Source organism: Suricata suricatta, chromosome 16 (genome assembly GCF_006229205.1).
Source record: "Suricata suricatta isolate VVHF042 chromosome 16, meerkat_22Aug2017_6uvM2_HiC, whole genome shotgun sequence".
In the NCBI taxonomy this organism is placed as follows: Eukaryota; Metazoa; Chordata; class Mammalia; order Carnivora; family Herpestidae; genus Suricata; species Suricata suricatta.
Genome location: NC_043715.1, coordinates 39,035,211 through 39,056,257, shown reverse-complemented (window position 1 = coordinate 39,056,257; position 21,047 = coordinate 39,035,211). Strand labels below are relative to the sequence as shown.

At 39.5% G+C, this 21,047-nt stretch overlaps 1 protein-coding gene across 3 annotated transcripts in view; it reads right to left on the bottom strand.

Annotated features, from left to right (window-relative positions):
- Positions 1-1,697: 1,697 nt before the first annotated feature.
- The window catches only part of ZNF507 (zinc finger protein 507), a 47,105-nt gene continuing 27,755 nt past the window's right edge, over positions 1,698-21,047 (bottom strand). For all 3 annotated transcript variants that reach the window (XM_029925691.1, XM_029925693.1, XM_029925692.1), the window contains 2 exons: positions 5,596-5,730; positions 1,698-5,483 (listed from right to left, as the gene is read on the bottom strand). In XM_029925691.1, the coding sequence (XP_029781551.1) occupies positions 5,117-5,483; positions 5,596-5,730 (502 nt within the window). In that variant the 3' untranslated portion in view covers positions 1,698-5,116. The remainder of the gene's footprint in view (positions 5,484-5,595; positions 5,731-21,047) is intronic.

Genomic DNA, 21,047 nt, shown 5'->3' with positions numbered 1-21,047 from the left:
TGTCACAAAGCAGTGCATCAAAGACTCTTTTGTGTATCCAGGATCACTGAGGCCGGCTGTCATCCCAGCTGAGCGGACTCGCTGCCCTGGCTGCCGTGCACCGATGGCGCCCACAGCTGGAAGGGTGAGGCGGAAGGGTGCCAGCAACGCCACGGGCTGACAGGAGGAAAACAAGACAGTCCTTTTTATAGCAGCATTATTTAATTGTGCACTGTCATTTTAAACAAATTGTGTTTGGCTTTAAATAGTAAAGACGATGAAACAGGTTCAAATCATAAATTATGGATAAGGACCGTGGAAGAACAGGAAGACTTTATATAAAAATTACAGGGGAGAGAAATAATACAACTTCGCTAGAAAACAGTGCTATAAAAAGCGTCCTTTATAGAAAACTTCTTTCTTTTCTGGTAGCTTTAAAGCACGGACCACACCACTGTTCCTCCAGGTCAGAGGTCAGCAGACAGTCTACGGAACTATTTACTATCGAACAAATAGTGAGTAATTTGGGCTTTGTGGGCCATGGGCCTGTCACAACCACGCAGTGCTACTGTTGTGCCTTGAAGATGACCATATGCACCATGTAAACCAATGAGCACAGCTTATAAATAAATAAAACACTATTAGTATTTTTTAAAATGTCTACTTATTTTTGAGAGTGTGTGTGTGTGTGTGTGCGAGCAGGGGAGGGGCAGAAAGAGAGGGAGACAAATCTGAAGCAGGCTCTGGGCTCTGAGTTGTCAGCACAGAGACTGACGTGGAGGTCGAACTCACAGACCGCAAAATCATGACCTGAGCCAAAGTCGGACACTCAACTTACGGAGCCACCCAGGTGTGCCCCAATAAAACTTTAGTTACAAAAACAAGTGGCAGGCTTGAATTGAAGCAAGGGCTGTAGTTTACTAATCCCTCTAGACTAGCACTGTCCAACAGAAATATTACACTAGCCACGTGTGTAATTAAAATTTTTTAGTAGCTACATTGGGGAAAAATTAATTTTAGCGGTATATTTTAAGCCCAAATATCATTTCAACATACAATTAATATAAAACTATTAATAAGAAACTTTACTTTTTGTACTAAGTCTTCAAAACTGTGTGCACACTCATCACATACTAGTCATATGTCAAGTGCTCAACATCCACACGTGGCTAGTGGCTGACAAACTGCAGCGTATGTTCTAGAACTTCCAATTTCTACAACTAATCTGGAGTTTAGTGACAAGGTGTTGGCATTTGGTTCTTAAAAGACAGGAGATACAATCACGTTGCCTCCAGGGAGACAGGACCATGGACTGTAGCTGTTGGGAAGAAATATTTGGCTCCTACTCTAAGCTGAGGTGGCTCAGGAAACCCAGACCAACGACGCGGTCAGACGACGTCAGCCTCACCTGGCAATGCAGCCAGCAGGTCTAATGGAGAAAACACCTGATACAGACCACAAAGCGATCAAGGTATGAACACACTATTTTAATTTTGGGCCTTCAGTAAAGAAGGCTAATTGCCATCAGTGCAGCCAGGCGTCAGCCGTGTCACTTTAGCAGAACTGAAAGCATAGAAAAGTGTGATTCAGAAGCCATAATTGTAAGTTCAACCCTTGGGAAGCTCTTCCGTATTTAAACCCCACTTTCCAAGAAATCAAATCAACATTTCCAAGACAAAAATGATAGGAACTTCTGGTAATAAAACTTAAGAGGCGAGTGTTTTTAACAAAAAATTTATTACCAAAATACAATATTAAAGTCAATACATGACAAACTCCTGTAAAGCAAAATAAATTATTCTAACATTGTACAGTATTTCCAAAGGTAGTTAAAGAAGCACTATCGACCTTGCTTCACTGTTTGCTGAACAGATAAACTGTCCTACCGTGAACACGATCCTCGAGTTTTAGGCTTTAAGGCATGCAGCTTGATGTGCAGGATAATTTTACAGAATGCAAATCATCCTATTTTAATAAGATACAGTGTCAGAATTAACTGTAGTCTTTACATGTCAGTGTTCCAGAAATTTTTAGACTTTGGCTATAGAAGCAATGCCATAGTGTTACACAATACTTATTTCTTAAAAAAATACATGTATTCATGTCCATGAATATCAAACTCAAAATTTCTATTAAATATATTTTATAGAATATTACTTAGAGCACCTTGCTGTACAATAAAAAAAGATTAAATAAGTGTCCATGAAAACTAAAAATATAATAGTCTCAATAGAGAAGCCTGCTTGTCTTTGTCAAGCCAAGTACATTGTGGGAAGATACAATGTAAACATGGGTGCCCACCATCTGCCTTGTGAGAAAAGTCAGAGAAAATAACAATGAAGCCACCAGTAGCTACTCGAGTAGGATGAGACATCTAGAACAGAAGCTCCTGTCAGCGTCCTTAGGTTGCACGGGCTGCACACAGAACTAAAGTCTAGGGATCACTGGAATACGGGCATGGGGCCGCTGAACACTGGGGACACCGACCACATCCTGGACTATTAGAGAGAGAACATGATGACCCCTGAAACGTGTTACCTATGATGATCAGAATGCAATGCACTGTCTTCGCCCCTCCCACCTTTGCCTTATCCAGTAAGTTTCTTTTAAAAACTACTTTTACTATCAAATCTTAGAACTGCCAGGTGTTTAGAGTGGGAAACAAATCCTATGAGCTTTATATGGCAAAAGATCTAGTACCACCGAATAGTTATTCCTATAAAGGGAGTTCTTGCCGATGATTTTAATACCTACTTCCTTTACAATTACATTGCATGCTTAGCCTTCATTATTACTTTTAGAAATATTCAATTGTTCCTGGTAGAGACACTGTTAACTTCAGGCTTGCTACCAAATTGTGACAGGAAGGTAGAGAACACCCATGGTATGTGGTTCTTCCCAAAGCCCTACAGAAAGCTTCTGAGGACAGTTTAGGCCAGAATCAGATGAATATTTAAAGGTTTGGAACTAGGGACATTTTAAATTCATGATTCCAAATGGGAAATTTAAGTAACAATCAATAGAAATGGTTTACGGAACTAAAGGTTAATTTAAAAACTCACTACCAATGTTTTTGGGATTTTTTTGATTATTAGTATTTTCCAAATGATTACATAGAGTTAATACCAAGGAACCTTTATAAAACAAAAATTCTGCTAAGAAGGGTTTTAATTTTCAGAATGAGCAGTAAGAATGGAACCATTTAAAATATTTACTTAAACATGACATGAAATAGAATTGTTTTAATTCTGAAAACAGGAGAAAATGAGCATAAATCTACATGCAGTGAATTTGGGTAATATATAATTAGTATATATAAATTCATTTTATGTTTTTAAAAACCACCTATCAGAAATGGATTAACTCATAAATAAAGCTACCTAAATCAAACAGCTGGCAATTACAATCGATTCTGTTTGTTTAAATATCATCATCAAAATAAGACTTAAAAAAAAAAAAATGAACAATGTTTCAAGATGGCCTGGCCCCACTGAATAGTTCCTGATGCTATCTTAAAAATATCAATTCATTCAGTCCATACCTGGACTTGGGGAAGGGAATTCTTTGTGTGTGTCTAGAGAGCAATCAATGTCTTCCAAGTTCATCAGAGTCACAGCCTCAGCTCTAGAGCACGTTAAGAGATCAAGTTCAGAAAGAGCACCATGAAGATGGCACACTCCTCGGTGCACCGGCCTTTTGACTAGTATGCAGAATTTACTTCAACAAAACAACACAAAAAAATAAATGATCAATACTACGGAAGCAAAACCAAAACCACCCCTGTTCTCTTCACTTTGAGATACACTATAATACAAAATGTGTAATTAATGAGATTACATGTATTTGATGGCGAGTTTTAATGCAAAAGCACTTGTAGTTGGTTGTCCGTATGTCCTGTTGCACACTAACACAATGGAATATCCTAGATACCAGTAACCCTGTAGACTTGCGCCAAATTGTTTGTTATGAGAAGTTTTATAAACAACCTGAATTGGTACTATAGTTTAGCCACATTTGATTATACCTCTTATGCTAAGTATAACTAGATTAATAAACTCCAGGCAGTAAAATCTCAATAGCAGTACTCATTTTAAGGGGCCTCTGAATTTCCCCCCTCGACCCCCAAATTTTTAAGAGTTCCGAGGATTTCTGAGCTCTGATGATCAAATGCGAATCTTCACACTTGGTTGCCTGAACAGACCTTTGAGATGACACGCTTGGTCTAGTTCCGAAGAGAGCATCAGCCTGTGTAACCATGGAGAAAACTGCGGTGTTCTGTCAAACACTCTGCAAAGGGCCTCTGGGAAGCGTGTGGGAAGTGTGCTGCGCTAAATGAGTCCCCATTTTCACGAACCTTGAGATTTGGTTTGAGGCTGGTGGGAATTCACCTATTTTCTCCTTCGCCCACAAGACATTCACCGTAAATTTAAGACAATAATTTACTTCTTAAATGCCTATTTACAATCTAGATTTGGATTCAGAGGTCTCTTTCTTTTTTAGGGAGAAATATATCCTAGATTGAGTATATGATTAATTCCTATCAGTTTGGGGAGATCATTTCACAGCCCTCCGGGGACCCCTTCCGTGCTGCCTCTGCTGGTCACAGTGGAAAGTCCTCAGAGAGCTGCCCCCCGCCCCTCTCGAGAGGCCCGGCCCCTACAGCTGGCATGTCCGAGTTCAGAACGAAGAGAATGAAGCTCTGCTTAAGGCCGGGACACTTTTATGACAGGAAGTTTTAGAACACTTCTGGAAAAGCTCTTTCTGAACTCTTGCTTGCATTTCTACACTAGAGTAATACAGTAAGCTCGGAACAAGAAACACCCGCACCACTAAGAGGAGGTGACAGGGTAAGAAGAGGGCACAGGGCTAACAAAGGGTTCCATCTCTGCTTCCTCCTCAACTCACTTCCCCTCACTCACAATACTTAAATAGCATTCCCACTTACCCATCTGGAATTCTTTTTATTACACTGCAAACTTGGTTCCAAAGTCACATCTGTCTTTTCCTCAAAACAAACAAACAAAAACCCCCACACCAACTATTTCTTCTGTGTCTACTAAGTTATTTGATAGCGCAAAGTGGAACAGTGGTTTAAAGGTGATTTCTCTTCTACCGTGTTCCTCTTCAAGGACTCAGTCTAATTTGGGTTTAGAGTTGTGTTGTGGTCCTTACTTAGGATGATGTTTACGATCTCACCCTCATGCTCTTTCATATGATCCAAGAGATTTTCTTTGCTGGTAGATTCGAAACCGCAAATACAACAACAGAAGAGTAAAACACAATACTCCAGGCCAGGAGGGGCCAAGCTGGAGTTTTTTTCTAAACTGTATGAGGTATTACTGGTAGGGCTCAGTTTCTCATTGTCGTTGGAACCTACAACTTCGCCGGGGGCCTGGGAAATCAGCTCTGAGGCTGACGCCACATTTTCCGAACTTCCAGTGACAGGATCGGCTCTTTCCTCCATGCTGTTTGAGAGCATCTTTCCCGGGGATCTCCCCAGAACTCTTAAAAACAAAAGAGAACACACCAGACCTTGAGTTGGTTTTAACGTGAGCCTAGCAGACTTAGCCCTCACTGTGGCTTACATACAGCAAGGGAGGAGACAGGACCAAATACCTGGCGCTCTGTGAGATGGCATCGTTGATGGCCTTGTTTACTTGCTCATAGTTGTAGTTCTGGTCACTCGCATGCTTCCACATGTGAGACTTCAAAGAAGGCGGATGGCTGCACACGTACCCACACAGAGAGCACCTGAAAGACACGTGTGAGAGTCTGCGCCATTTAAAGGATTACGATGATTCTGTCACAATTATGAAATTCCTTCCCCTGAATTCTTATGAGACACTGTGCTTCACTAAACCTGAGAGGTTACTGACTGTAAGTGACATATTGATTTCAGAGGCTAACGTGTCCTAGAACAGATACCCTAGAATCAATAAGATCAAGGATTTCATATTATAAAAAAAATTACTAGGATCATGACAAACATCCCAGATTACTTTGGCTATTACAGTATTTGGAAAGATTTCTAATATACTAACATACAAAATCTTTGCTCTAAATTATTTAACCACACACAGAAAGGAAAATACACAAAATCAATACTTCCTATTCTGCCCTATTTCTTATGAAAGCAAAAAGCAATTAAATAATTTCAACAAGAACTCCACTTATTTACAGATTCACAGAAAATGGAAGTAGTAGTTCTGAAAAGCGTCAACCATTTAAATTTCATGAATAAAACTGATAATAATTTTTAAAATGTTTCTATTCAAAATAACATTTTTTACACATAATTGGCTACCCTTGGTAAAATCTGAACTGAATGAAACATTTAAAAAAAGTAAAAAAAAATTGAATAGACTCTTTTTTCAAATAGACTCTCTTAGCACACTTGTAGGTTCATCCCCACCTTTCTCCAGCAGCTCGTTCCCCCCCTTAGTAACGTCTTGCATCAGTGTAGAGTATTCAATACAAATGGTGAGCCAATACGGAAACGTCAGCCATCACTACCAAGTCTACGGTTTCCACTAGGGTTCACCGTTTGTGTGACACGCTTCTCTGTGCACTGACAAAGGCGTAATGTCATGTATCCACCATGACAAATCACAGAATAATGTCCCTGCTTGAAACACCCTCTGTGCTCTGTGTGAGCCACCCTCCAGACCCCTGAATCCCTGGCAACCACTGATGCCCTGCCTTGCCCAGAATGTCCCGTAGCTGAAATCGTGCAGTGTGCAGCCTTCCTAGGCTGGTGCCTCTCATTTTAACCATATACATTTAACGTCCCTTCATCTCTTTTCATGGCTTGACAGCTCTTTTCTTATCACCAAATAACACTCCATTGTCAGAATGCACCACAATCTGTTTACCCCTTCTCCTACTGACGGATATCTCGGCTGCTTCCACATTGTGGCAATTATGAATAAAGTTGCTATGAACATATACGTGCAGGGTTTTTGCACAGTTAGGAGTTTTCATCTTCTGGGTAAATACCTAGGAGCACAACTGCTGGACTGTATGATAAAATTACATTTATCTTGTTAGAAAACAGCAAATATTTTTAAAGATTTTATTTTATTTTTAAGTAATCTCTACACCCAACTTGGGGCTTGAACTTACAACTCTGAGATGGAGAGTCACAAGCTCTAATGAATGAGCCAGCCAGCTGCCCTGTAAATACTTAAGTAGATAAGCCTAACAAATCAGATAACTTATCTGAACTCTTCACAGTAAGAGACATGGTCACTAATAATGAAGCACAAAGAAAATAAAAAGCACAAGAAAAGAGAGTAAATAAGACAACTAAATATGGCAAGGACTAAATTCTTCCTCTACCCCACCTTACACTTTATGGTGGGTTCAGCAGTATTATTTATTTAAAAAAAAATTTTTTAATGTTTTCTTTTTTAGAGAGAGAGAGAGAGAGAGAGAGAGAGAGAGAGAGAGAGAGAGAAAGAGCGTGAGCAGGGGAGGGGCAGAGAGAGCGGCAGACACAGAACCGGAAGCAGGCTCCAGGCTCTGAGCTGTCAGCACAGAGCCTGACGTGGGGCTCAAGCCCACGAACTGTGAGATCATGACCTGAGCTGAAGTCGGACATTTAACCGACTGAGCCACCCAGACGCCCCTCAGCAATATTACCTTTTTAATACAAGTCCCGAGACATCAGGTCCAAGGCCAAGGAAGAGAGCCTTTTACCTCAACAAACACCAAGCCACTTTAAGGAAATAAATGTGCAATTCTTAGAAGAGCTTCCATAAATTCAAACATAAAGAAGATGTATGGTTTTCATTAATAAGCAGAAAAATGCATCACACCCGTAAGCCTGGAAAAGACAAGTACGTCTGGTGCCATTTTAGTACCGAAGTGAGGAAGGGGAAATGCAGACTGCGTGTGTGTACTACAAACTCTGGAGAGAAGTCTGGTCGCATCTGCTAAGGCTGAAGAGGCACACACCCGTGAGCCTGGCGGCTCTGTGTTCACAAGGACACATGTACGAGAATCATCACTGTAGCCAGGAGCATTAGAAAAAAAAGACAAAAAAGGATGCAGTTCATAACCACTGTTTTCTGACAGGACGGTGAAAATAAAATGGTTTATTTTCATATAATGGAACATTATACAGTGCTTAAAATAAAAGAACTGGATGTGTACTTATTACCATGAACTGACGTCAGTAATGATCAGTGAGAAGAAAAAGTTAAAAAAGAGATTCCCGGGGCACCTGGGTGGCTCAGTTGGATAAGCGGCTGACTTCGGCTCAGGTCATGATCTCTCAGTTCGTGGGTTCGAGCCCCACGTCGGGCTCTGTGCTGACAGCTCAGAGCCTGGAGCCTGCTTCTGATTCTGTGTCTCCTTCTCACTCTGCCCCTCCTCCTCTCATGCTCTGTCTCTCAAAAATAAATAAACGTTAAAAAAATTTGAAAAAAAGGTTTCTTTGCTATGTAATTTAAGTTGTTAAAACATCAAACCACTATATATTGTTCATTAATACGTACATATATGCACACACACACACTAAAGTTTTTAAAAACTGGCAGGAAATGATATATATTAGCATCAGCACATGGGGAAGGAAGGGCAGGACAAGTTTTAGCTTTCCCAGCTCTATTTCTCCAAAATGAAGTAAAAAGTTTGAAGTATTTTGAAAGCTGTTACTGCATTCTCTTTAATACTTTATAGCTTGGAAGCTCCTGGGCAGCTAAGTCGGTTGAGTATCTGACTTTGGCTCAGGTCATGATCTCACAGCTCGTGGGTTCAAGCCCCGTGTCAGGCTCTGTGCTGACAGCTTGAAGTCTGAAGCCTGCTTTGGATTGTGTGTCTGTCTCCCTCTTCTCTCTCTGCCCCTCCCTCATCTGTGCACACACTCTCTCTCTCGCTCCCAGAAATAATAAATGAATAAGCTTTAAGAAATCATTAAAAAAAGACTTTATAGCTTGTATAATAATTTTATTACTGGCCACACACAGAGAACTGATCTTAACTCATTTTATTTTGCCCATTTATATATTTTTGGACCCATCTCAATAATCGGTTTCACGAACATCTAGAAAAGGGCCAGCAGTTGGTGATCACCCCCACCTCCGGGCCACTCAGCTCAGTGTCCATGCGCAGTGCACCGCTTACACTGTGTGACGACGGTGCTGACGGCTGGCCCCTGAAGGCGGAGCCTGCCCTGACCACAGTGGCCTGGCACCCCGACTACACTGAGCAAGCAGGAGTGAGACAGTCAAGGCCAAGGCATGCCCATTTGTTCTTTCCCTCCCAGTACTTCCACCAAGTACAAAGCCTTTACACGTGTCCAACAGCGATGTGGTAATTTATAATACGAACATCTTTATATTCATCTTAAAGGAGAAACAGAAACTCTTGACTCTTCAGATTACTTCAGATTCAGTATCTGCCCTCAAATCTCACAGGAAAACTCTGTACCCAGAATGAACCACACAGTGCTATCCATCAAAGGTCCTCTGAATGGAAAGTCAGTGTTATACAATGAGAATTTCATACTTCTGAGAAAAATGGGTCAAAAAGTAAACGTCAGAAATTGCAAAATTATCCCATGGAACATCTCCAATGTTACTGAAAACTTTTCAAAGCAAGAGTAAATTATTCAGTTAAATATATATTTTTTAAAGCTAACCTCAGGATACTTTGAGTTTTATAAAAATGTTGTGTTTCTCCTGTTATTAAAATCTTTTATTGCCAAGGTATATCTATGATAAATAAAGAGCCAAAGTTGAACCATTATTATTAACTACAGTCCATACTTTATTCAGAATTCCTTACTTTTGTCCTTTTTCTATTCTAGGAGCTTATTCTGGACACCATATCACATGCAGTCATCATATATCCTTAGGATCTCCTAGACTCTAACAGTTTCTCTGACTTTCTTTGTTTTTAATGACTTGACAGATTGGAAGAATATTGGCCAGGTACTTTGTAGAATGTTCCTCAATTTGGGTATGTCTGGCGTGCTTCTCCTGTTTATATCAGGGTCATGGGCTCCTGGGACGAAGACCACAGATGTATAGTGCCATCCTCAATTCTCATCACAGAGTATCATCCCAACACGGATTAGCACTATTGATGTTGACCTTGAGATCAAGTTTCTCCACAGGAAAGTTACACTTTCTCCTCCCCTCTTCCCACACTGGATGTACTTTGGAAGAAAGTCACCACCTACTGACAGGAGTGTCTATATAAATCACTGGGAATTCCGCACAGGAACTTACTCTATTCTCATCCATTTATCATTGGATAAATCACTAATGTCAGTGTGGCCTCCGGGAAATGTATTTTATACTTTGGGATACAATCTAATACTGCATTATTTATTTTAGAGCTGAGGTCACTGAGGGCTCCTGCAGGTCCCATGTCCCGCTGACATACTCCCAACATCTTGTTTGTCGAGCACTTCCCTTATTTCCTGGCATTACCAGATGCTCCAGATTCATTTATTTACTAGAGAGCCATCATTTCTGGAAGCCATTTCTCTTGTTTCTTTTACTGGTATTAGAAACCAAGATTTGGGTGTTGAATGAACTGCTTTATTTCTGTAAGTAATTTAGTTTCCTGACTTCAAAAATTCACTGTAGGAAATTAGAAATACACAAAGAAAAGAAACATCACTTATGCCCTAACCACTAGATGTAACCCAGATTATCATTTTGATGTGTATTTCCCAGTCTTTTTTTTTTTTAATGTTTATTTATTTATTTTGAGAGAGACAGAGAGAGCGAGTGCACGTGCAGGGGAGGGGCAGAGAGAAAGGGAGAGAATCCCGAGCAGGCTCCATGCTATCAGCATAGAGCTGGACACAGGTCTTGATCTCACAAACTGTGAGATCCTGACCTGAGCGGAAATCAGGAGTTGGACACTTAACTGACTGAGCCACCCAGGTGCCCCCTGCCCAGTCTTAAATACATATATTTATATAAAATTTTGATCATGCAAGTTGACTATTTTGTTAATATTCCCCGATGATAAAATACTTTACGCTGCCCACAATTCTATTCCTGGAAGGAACTGGTGACATTCAATCCACGATTCCCTATCATTTTATGCAAAAACTATAATTCTAAAAATGAAAAACAGGAACTTCTGGCTTCTGGTCCAGCATGTAAGAAGACTGGAAATTGCCACTCAATCTTAACAAGTAAACACTGAACAAACTGAAAAGTCAACAACTCATCTCAGATCCATAAGAAAACTGAGGTTATAGGACACACCTGTACCCCACCCCAGACTGGAAAAACCTTTTACTTGCAAAGGAACAAGGGCCAGAATAGGGCAACCTGAACAGAAACTGATGACTTGCTGGCAGCTAAGTATAGACAATTATGAGAAATAAAATGTGAAGGGAGGGGCACCTGGCTGGCTCAGTTCGTTGGGCTTCCAACTCTTGATTTTGGCTCAGGTCACAATCCCAGGGTCATCAGATAGAGCCCTGCACTGGGCTCTGTGCTGAACATGGAGCCTGATTAAGATTCTCATATTCTCTCTCTCTCTTTCTCTCCCCCCCCACCCCACTCTGCCCCTCTCCCTTATTCTAAAATAAACAAAAGTGTTTTAAATGTGAAGGGATGCAATCATAGGGGACCCTCCACACTTTTCTTAGTTCATCTCCTAGAGTTCTACCAAGTTCTGAGTAAATGTTGGAGAAAAATCCAGGTAGAGGGATAAAAGAACCACTCTGAAATATGCCATAGCATTCTGTCTTTAACAATATCGGCCCCTAGGACAAACATTTAACCAGAGCCTAACCTGCTGGAGTTTTTCTTTTTTTTTTTAATGTTTGTTTATTTTTGAGAGAGAGAGGGAGAGAGACACAGAATGTGAGCAGGGGAGGGGGAGAGAGAGGGAGACACAGAATGTGAAGCAGGTTTCAGGCTCTGAGCTGTCAGCACAGAGCCTGACGCGGGGCTCCAACCCACGAACCCTGAGATCATGACCTAAGCTGAAGTCGGATGCCTAACCGATTGAGCCACCCAGGCGCTCCCTAACCTGCTGGAGTTTCATGGAGCCTCACTGACCTGAAAAAAAGGAAGTACCCAATTCCAGCCCACTCCAGCTATCATGTCTCACCAAGGGGCGGGGGACTGAGTAGCACATATAAAGTTCAGTCTAGAGGCACAGACCCGCTAAAACACTGAGACCTATTAATCACAGGACTACAGAATGCCTGCCCTCTCTTCATAGATTACCCACTACTAAAGTGCTATTTATTCACAGCAGTGCCTTTTACCTAGTACAGCATGCCTGGCTATCAAGAAAATGTTACTAGATGTATTAAAAGGTAAAAACCAAACTTTAAAGAGAGACAGTAAGCATCCGAACAAGACTCACACATGGCAGGATATGGGAATTATCAGACTGGTGATATAAAACAACTAAGATTAAAATGCAAAGAGCGTTAATGAATAAAATACAGTGTGCAATAACAGATGGGCAATGAAAGCAGAGATGGAAAGTCTAACAAAAAACCAAAAAAAAAAAAAAAAAAAAAAAAGAAAATGCTAGGGATAAAAAATATGTAACAGAAATGAAGAGTACTGCTAATGGTCTTACTAAAGACTGGACTTGGCTGAGGAAAGAAGTTCTGAGCCTGACACACGATATCTCAGTAGAAATCTCCAAAATTGGAAAGCAAGCAGAAAAATGACTGGAATAAAACATTTACAACCAAAAAGGCATAACATATGTGTAATAGGAAGAAGAAAAGAGAAGGAACAGAATAAATATTTGAAAAAATAATAACAGAATTTCCCCAAATTAATGTCAGATACCAAACCACAGGTCCCCTGAAGCCCAGAGAACACCAAGCAGAATGGCAGAAAAACTACATCAAGACATATCAGTTTTGAACTACAAAAAAAATGAAAGCAAAAAAAAAAAAAAAGTCCTGAAAGCTTGAAGGCAAAGGGGGAGATACTTTAGATAAAGAAGCGAAGAGAAGAACTACATCTGACTTTTCAGAAACCAGGTAAGCAAGAAAGCAGAGTAAAATATTTCAAGTATGGAGGGAAAAACAACCAACCTAGAATTCTGTAGCTAGCAGAACTATTCTTTCAAAGTAAAGCAGAAATAAAGACTTTTTCAGACAAAAAAACCCTGAAACAATTTATTGCCAGTAGACCTGTCTTGCAAAAAAAAATGTTAAAAGAAGTACTTCAGAAAGAAAAATGATATAGGTCAGAAACTTGGATATACATAAAGAAAGAACATCACAGAAGGCATGAGAAAATTAGAAAAAAAAAACCCACCTTCATCTTATTCTTAACTGATTTGAGAAACATAAGTTTGTTTAGAATAACAGCAACAATGTATCTGATATACACTTATGTTTTTTATTGTTTTAATTGTTTTAAATGTTTTTTATTTATTTTTGAGAGACAGAGAGAGACAGTGGGAGCAGGGGAGGGGCAGAGAGAGAGGGAGGTACAGAATCTGAAACAGGCTCCAGGCTCTGAGCTAGCTGTCAGCACAGAGCCTGACACAGGGCTCGAACCCACGAACCGTGAGATCATGACCTGAGCTGAAGCTGGATGCTCAACTGACTGAGCCACCCAGGCGCCCCCACACACTTATGTTTAAATACAATTAATGGCAGGAATGATACAAGGGATGGGAGAGTAGAATTAGGATTATGTTAAAGCTCGCATAATGTTATTTGAATGTAGATCTGAACCAGCTGTAAATGCACATTTCCAAACCCTAGGGAAACCACCAAGAAAAGAAGTGTAACTGATACACTAAGAAAGGAAAGAAAATGAAATCATCTAACAGGCTCAATTAAAACCACAAGAGGCAGAAAAAGAGAAAAACAGGAAGAAAGAATGAGGGAAACAAATAGGAAATAGTATCAAATATGGTAGATACATATTCAACTATATCAATAATAATTTTGAATGTCAGTAGTCCCACAACATTAAAAGACAGACGTTGTTGAAGTAGATAAAAACAAGAACTAACTACATGCTGCCTATAAGAAACCTATTTTAAATATAAATACACAGAGATGAAAAGTAGATGGATGGAAATATATATGCCACACTAATATTAATCAAAAGAAAGCAAGAGTAGCTATATTAATGTTAGACTAGGCAGACTTCAGAGTATGGAAAGTGAGTAAGGAAAAAGAAGGGCTATTACATAATGATAAATGGGTGAATTCCCCAAGACAGATGATCCTTAATATGAATGTGCCAAACAACAAAGGATAAAACTCTATGAGGCATAAATAAACCGACAGAACTGCAAGAGGAAACAGATGAATCCACTCTTGTAGTTGGAGACATAACACCTCTCTATCATTAACAGATCTAGCAGAGATAACTGAACTCAACACCACCATCAATTAGCTGGAAATAACTGACAACTGTAAACTACTTCACCCAAGAACAGCAGAATACACATGGAGTGTTCACAAAGAAATATCACATTTTTGGCTATAATATAGCTGAACAAATTTAACAGAAGTAAATAAACTTAAAAAAGAATACAAATTTAACAGAAGAAAAACCATGCAATGTCTGTTATGAAACAACAATGGAATTAAGGTAGAATAACAAAGATAGTGGAAAATCTCAAAATACTTGGAGATTAAACACACTAACACTTATAAATAACACATGGCTCAAAGGAGAAATATGAAGAAAATTTTTACTATATTTTGAACTAATGAAAAAACAACCCATCAAAATGTATGGAATGCAGCAACAGCAGTACTTGGAGGAAAATTGAAAGAACTGAATGCATATAAAAGAAAAGGAGGAGTATCTAAAATCAGTCACTAAATTTTCACCTTAGGAAAATAGAAAAGAGCATATTAAACCCAAATAAGTAGGGGAAAAAAGAAATAATAAAACCAGAGGAGAAATCAATGAAACTGAAATCACAAAATCAAGAAATCAATAGAGAATATCAAGAAAACGGAAAGCTGATTCTTTGAAAAGATCAATAAGATCAATAAGCCAGTAAGTAACCAGGCTACCTAACAAGAAAAGCGGACTCCACTACAGATCTCATAGACATTAGAAGGGTAATCAATGAATACATACACAGTGCTATGCCCATAAATTTGATGGCATAAATTCACCTATTTACCTAGGTAAAACAGACCAATTCCTTGAAGGACGCAATCTGTCAAAACTCACATAAGAACAAATAATCTGAAGAAATTCTGTATCTATTAAAAACTAAATCAGTAATTTGAAGCACTTGGGTGGGTCAGTTAGTAGAGCATGTGACTCTTAATCTCAGGGTTATGAGTTCAAGCCCTGCATTGGGCATGGAGCCTACTTAAAAATAAATAAATAAAATTAAAAATAAAAATAAATTAATAATTAATAATACCTCTTCCAAAATAGAAAGCACCATGTACTGATGGGATCACTGGTGAATTCTATCAAATATTTAGGAAGAAATTATACCAATTTTTTTTTTTAACATTTTAAAATGTTTATTTATTTTTGAGAACACATGAGTAGGGGAAGGGCAGAGAGAGACACACACATACAGAATCTGAAGCAGGCTCCAGGCTCTGAGCTGTCAACACACAGCCAGACACAGGGCTTGAACTCATGAACCGTGAGATCATGACTTGAGCCAAAGTCATACGCCCAACTGACTGAGCTACCCAGGTGCCCTGGAATTATACCAATTCTTTACAATTTCTTTCAGAAGACAGAAACAGCAAATACTCCCTATCTCATTCTATGAGGCTGGTATTACTCTTAATACCCAAACCAAAGATTACAATAAAATAAAGGGGGGCGCCTGGGTGGCTCAGTTGGTTAAGCATCCAGCTTCAGCTCAGGTCATGATCTACAGTTCGTGGGTTCGAGCCCTGTGTCGGGCTCTGTGCTGAGAGCTCAGAGCCTAGAGCCTGGAGCCTGCTTCAGATTCTGTGTCTCCTCTCTCTCTGACCATCCCCTGCTCCCGCTGTCTCTCAGAAATAAATTAAAAAAAAAAAACATTAAAAAAATATTAAAAAAAAAAAGAAAAAACGAAAATAAAGGGACGCCTGGGTGGCTCAGTCGGTTAAGTGTCCGACTTCAACTCAGGTCATGATCTCACAGACTGTGGGTTTGAGCCCTGAGTCAGGCTCTGTGCTGCCAGCTCAGAGCCTGGAGTCTGCTTTGCATTCTGTAACTCCCTTTCTCTCTGTTCTTCCTCCATTCATGCTCTGTCTCTGTCTCTCAAAAATAAATAAAAGTTAAAAAAAAATTTAAAAAAACCCCCAAAATGATAGCCTAATATCTCTCATGAACACAGATGCAAAAATCTTCAACAAAGTATTAGCAAACTGAATTCAACAATGTGCAAGAAAAATTCTATACCACAACCAAGTGAGATTCATCCCAAGCATTGCCAATCTGATTCAGCATCTGAAAATCAATGTAATCTACCTTATTAAGAAGTAAAGAAAAATCTTATGATCATATCAATAGATGCTGATAAGGCATTTGACAAAATCTAATTCTCATTCATGTTAAAAACTTTCACCAAACTAGGAACTTCTTCTTCAAATGAATAAAGAATATCTACAGTAAACATACAGCTAATATCATACTTGATAAGAAACAGGAAGCTTTCTACTAAGTTTAAGAATAAGAGATGACTATCTCCTTTTCAACATTGTACTTGAAGTCCTAGCTAATGTAGTAAGAAAAAGAAATAAGAGATACACAGATTGGCAAAGAAAATAATAAAACCGTCTTTGCAGATGACATTATTGTCTATATAGAAAATCCAAAAGAACTGACCAAAAAACTAATAAACAAAGAAAGATCGCAGGATACAAGGTTAATATAAATAAAAGCCAATCACTTTTCTATATTCCTATAATGAACAGGTAGTATTTGAAACTAAAAACACAATCCCATTTACATCAGCACTCTCCAAATAAAATACTTAATTTTAGCAAAATATGTATAAAATATGTATGAGGAAAACTACGAAACTCTAACAAAAGAAATCAAACAAGAACTAAATAAATGGAGACTCGATGTCATCAAGATGCCAGTCCCTCCTAACTTGATCTATAGATTCAATGTGAGCCTGTTAAAAATCCCGGCAAGTTATTTTGTTGTTTTTGCCTCTCAAGTTTGTATGGATAGGCAAAAGGTCTAGAATAGCTAATACAATACTGAAGAACAAAGCTGACGAGGTGACGATACACAGCTATGGAATCAGTCTGGATGTGTGTACGGAAGGGAGAACAGACAGAGCACAGGGGGTTTGAGGGCTGGGAACCTACTCCGCATGGTACTCTATTGCTGTACTGGTGGATACATGCCATTATAAATTGGTCCAAACCCACAGAACACACAGTACCAAGAGTGAACCCTAATGTAAACTGTGGACTTTGGGTGATAATGATTCAAGTCAGGTTCATCACGTGTAGTGACTATGCCGCTCTGGTGGAGAACGCCAATAATGGAGGACGCTATACACGAGCGGGACAGGGAGTATATGGAGAGTCTTTGTACTCCGCGCAGCACTGCAGTGAACCCAAACTGCTCGATAAAATACAGACTAGGAAAAGATTGACAGTCATCTTACATCATACGAATTTTAGGCACTTAAAGCTTCTGATACGAAAAGTCATTGAGAATACTGCCCAGAAGCTCTAATATTTGCACCAGTATATGTTCATTCTTTCAGAAGACACTTGGCGTAGAAATTAGGAAAAGGAATGAGTTATCAATGTTCTTTTCAAAGGACTACCAGTACAATATTTACAGTCAATAGAAAACAGCCAGTTTCTTTGTATTAAATTAGCTTGTATCTTCAAGTTCCAGGGAGTTTTAAAAAAAAGTTGTTCAAAGGCTTTTTATGAAGTTAGAATCACACGGATTCTGAAACTTGGCAAGGGCACAGAAAAAAAAAAAAACTACACACCAAATCTCAGTTACGGATATCAATGCAGATTATCCTGAATAAAATGCTGGCAAAAAGATTCCCACAGTATATTAAAGAATAATATACCATGACAAAGGGAGACTTGTTCTAGGAATACAGAGATTTCAGTATTAGGAAATTTATCATGATGATTCACCATTTGAAAGGATCAGAGAAGTCATATTTTCACTGCTATTGGTGAAACTTAATCTAAAATTCAATATCCATTTAAATAAAACTTTTTACTATAGATTTTTTTTTTGAGAGAGAGAGAGAGAGAGACAGCGAGCGAGCACACGTGCACAAGTGCGGGAGGGGCAGAGAGAAGGAGAGACAGAATCCAAAGCAGGCTCCACATTATCAGCACAGAGCCTGACCTGGGGCTTGAACTCATAACTGTGAGGTCATGACCCAAGCCAAGATCAAGAGTTGGGTGCTTAAACGATTGCGCACCCAGGCACCCCTACTGTGGAAATCTTTAGGCAAAGACCAACGTAGGAAATTATAATGAAACCCATCACCGAGCTTCAATTATTACTGACATTTTGCCAGTCTTCTTTCATGTATCCCCACTTAAATTTCCCTAATTTCTGCAGAAATGTTTTGTTCAAATGAGGATCAAAACAAGATGTATATATTACATTTGGTTGGTATATATCTTAAGGCTCTTTTAATCTGTAACAGGTCTTTCTTTTCCCAGTCCCCTTCATGCATTTATGTGCTCAAGAAACCAGGTCATCGGCCTTGTAGAATTTTTCATACCATGTGCTGCGCGGATTACTCTCTGACGCTGGGTGTGCTCCTGTATCCCTCACCTTTCCTGTGATCTGGCAGCGAGGCCTGGCAAAGGGCTCGGATCCTCAGCACTGCGGACACTCTGGACGCTCTTTGTGTGGGCGGTGTCCTGGCATCGGCGGATGTTCGTCAGCGACACGGACTGGCCTTTACCCAGTAAGTCTCGGTAGCACTTCCCTCCCCGTTGTGACAGCCCATAATGTCTCTAGAAATTGCTAGATGTCTTTTCTGGGAGGACGAGGAAGAACTGCCTTCTCCCTGGTTGAGAACTACTGAGGGAGAAGTTTCATTAGATTCAGGGTCCGCTTTTTCCTCCACTTTTCCTTTTTTGCAAATATACTTCAGAGGCACAGCTGTGTGTTCCCCACCACTGTGTTTTAGGAGGCACTTACATCAGGCTGATAACACCTAAACCCAATGTACATGATTAGTAACATTTCTCCACAAAATAGGGTAGCTGAATAATTCTTCTTCATGATAAAATATATCTTAACCCCCAAAGCTTAATGAGAAAACACTAGAAGTATATCATTCAAACCAAGAACATGATAAGGATTTTCACAATCCTCACTATTACTTAGTGTGTGGTAGAAACACTAGCCAGTACAGTTAGGTAAGAGAAAGAAATAAGAGGTGTAAATATCATATAGGAAAGGTGGAGAAAATTATTTGCAGATAATACGAATTAAAAACTGTTAAAAGTAATAAGTTCAGTAAGAGAAAAAAAAAAAGAAATTCAGTAAGGGCGTAAAGTGAACGTTCTGTATAGATCAACAGCTTTTCTATATAAAAACAATATTGAATTGAAAACTAGGAAAGGAAGGAAAAGACCCAAGTTATAGCAGCAACAGAAAAAATGAAACATAAGCATATGCCTAACCACCAGTGTGTGTGGGGGGGAGGCCTTGCTCTGTATGGCTCCGCCACGTGCAGATTCTGGTTACTATGGTTCAGTTAAATGTCACCGCTCCCCCTAACAACTGTTCAGATTTATCAAAATATATTAGCCGTGTAACTGTAGATCACAGGCTTCACTGGCACATTTTTAGTCCACTAAGCAAATAGATGTGCTTCAGGACCAGTGACTAATCATGTCATTTCTTTCAGTCGGTCAGTGACCGGTCACTCACAGACAGCAAAGCATGTAGCTGTGTGCTTCCTCATCTCCCAGTGATAAAATGTCCCAGGTGACATTTTACAAAAATGCATACTCCAAAAGAAGGAACTGGCCAACAACATGGAAATACAGGAAAACCCAAAAAGTGGGAACCCTGTAGGTGAAATGAGGCTCAAAGGTAAATGCATTTCTAGAACAAATAGCTGACCACAGGAATGCTAACACAACTGCCACTCCCAGAGGATCTATGTGAAGGTGAGCTTGGCAACATGCATGAAGAAAGTGGGTTCCTGGAGGAAGTTATGCCTGTGAAAAATATTATTACAGAAACGCTCTGTAATCAAACTGAATTGAAAAGAGCACAGGATAAAATGGTAAAAGCTGATCCACACCCAGAAAGGGGTACAACCAATGGCCAAGGCACGCTCATCTTAGAGGTAAGCACTGAGCACACTATTCTCAGTAAGTTTCCTACAAAGAAATAAAACACTTTAATTCTTAATGTTTTCAAGTATTAAGTTAGTGTGCTAAATTATCTTACTACGTATTATAGGATTTTTCATTTCCCTATACCTATATAACAGTAAGAGAGTTTTTAGATGCTTTAAGGAAAAAAAAAATTAAGGATCACAGGATAACTGTAATTGACCAGCTGTGTACTTCCTTTTTTTTTTTAATAGTTGTCAAATTGGTTTCCATATAACACCCCGTGCTCTTCCCCACAAGTGCCCTCCTCCATTACCAACACCTCTTTTCCCCCTCCCCCTTCAACTCTCGGTTGGTTCGTTTTCAGTATTTAATAGTCTCTCAGGTTTTGTGTTCCTCTCTCTCCCCAACTCTCTTTTCCCCTTCCCCTCCCCATGGTCCTCCATTAGGTTTCTCCTGTTTTCCTGTTAGACCTATGAGTGCAGACATATGGTATCTGTCCTTCTCTGCCTGACTTATTTCACTTAGCATGACACCCTCGAGGTCCATCCACTTTGCTACAAATGGCCAGATTTCATTCTTTCTCATTGCCACGTAATACTCCATTATGTATATATACCACATCTTCTTGATCCATTCATCAGGTGATGGACATTTAGGCTCTTTCCATGACTTGGCTATTGTTGACAGCGCTGCTATGAACATTGGGGTACATGTGCCCCTATGCATCAGCACTTCTGTATCCCTTGGGTAAATCCCTAGCAGTGCTATTGCTGGGTCATAGGGGAGTACTATTGATAGTTTTTTGAGGAACCTCCACACC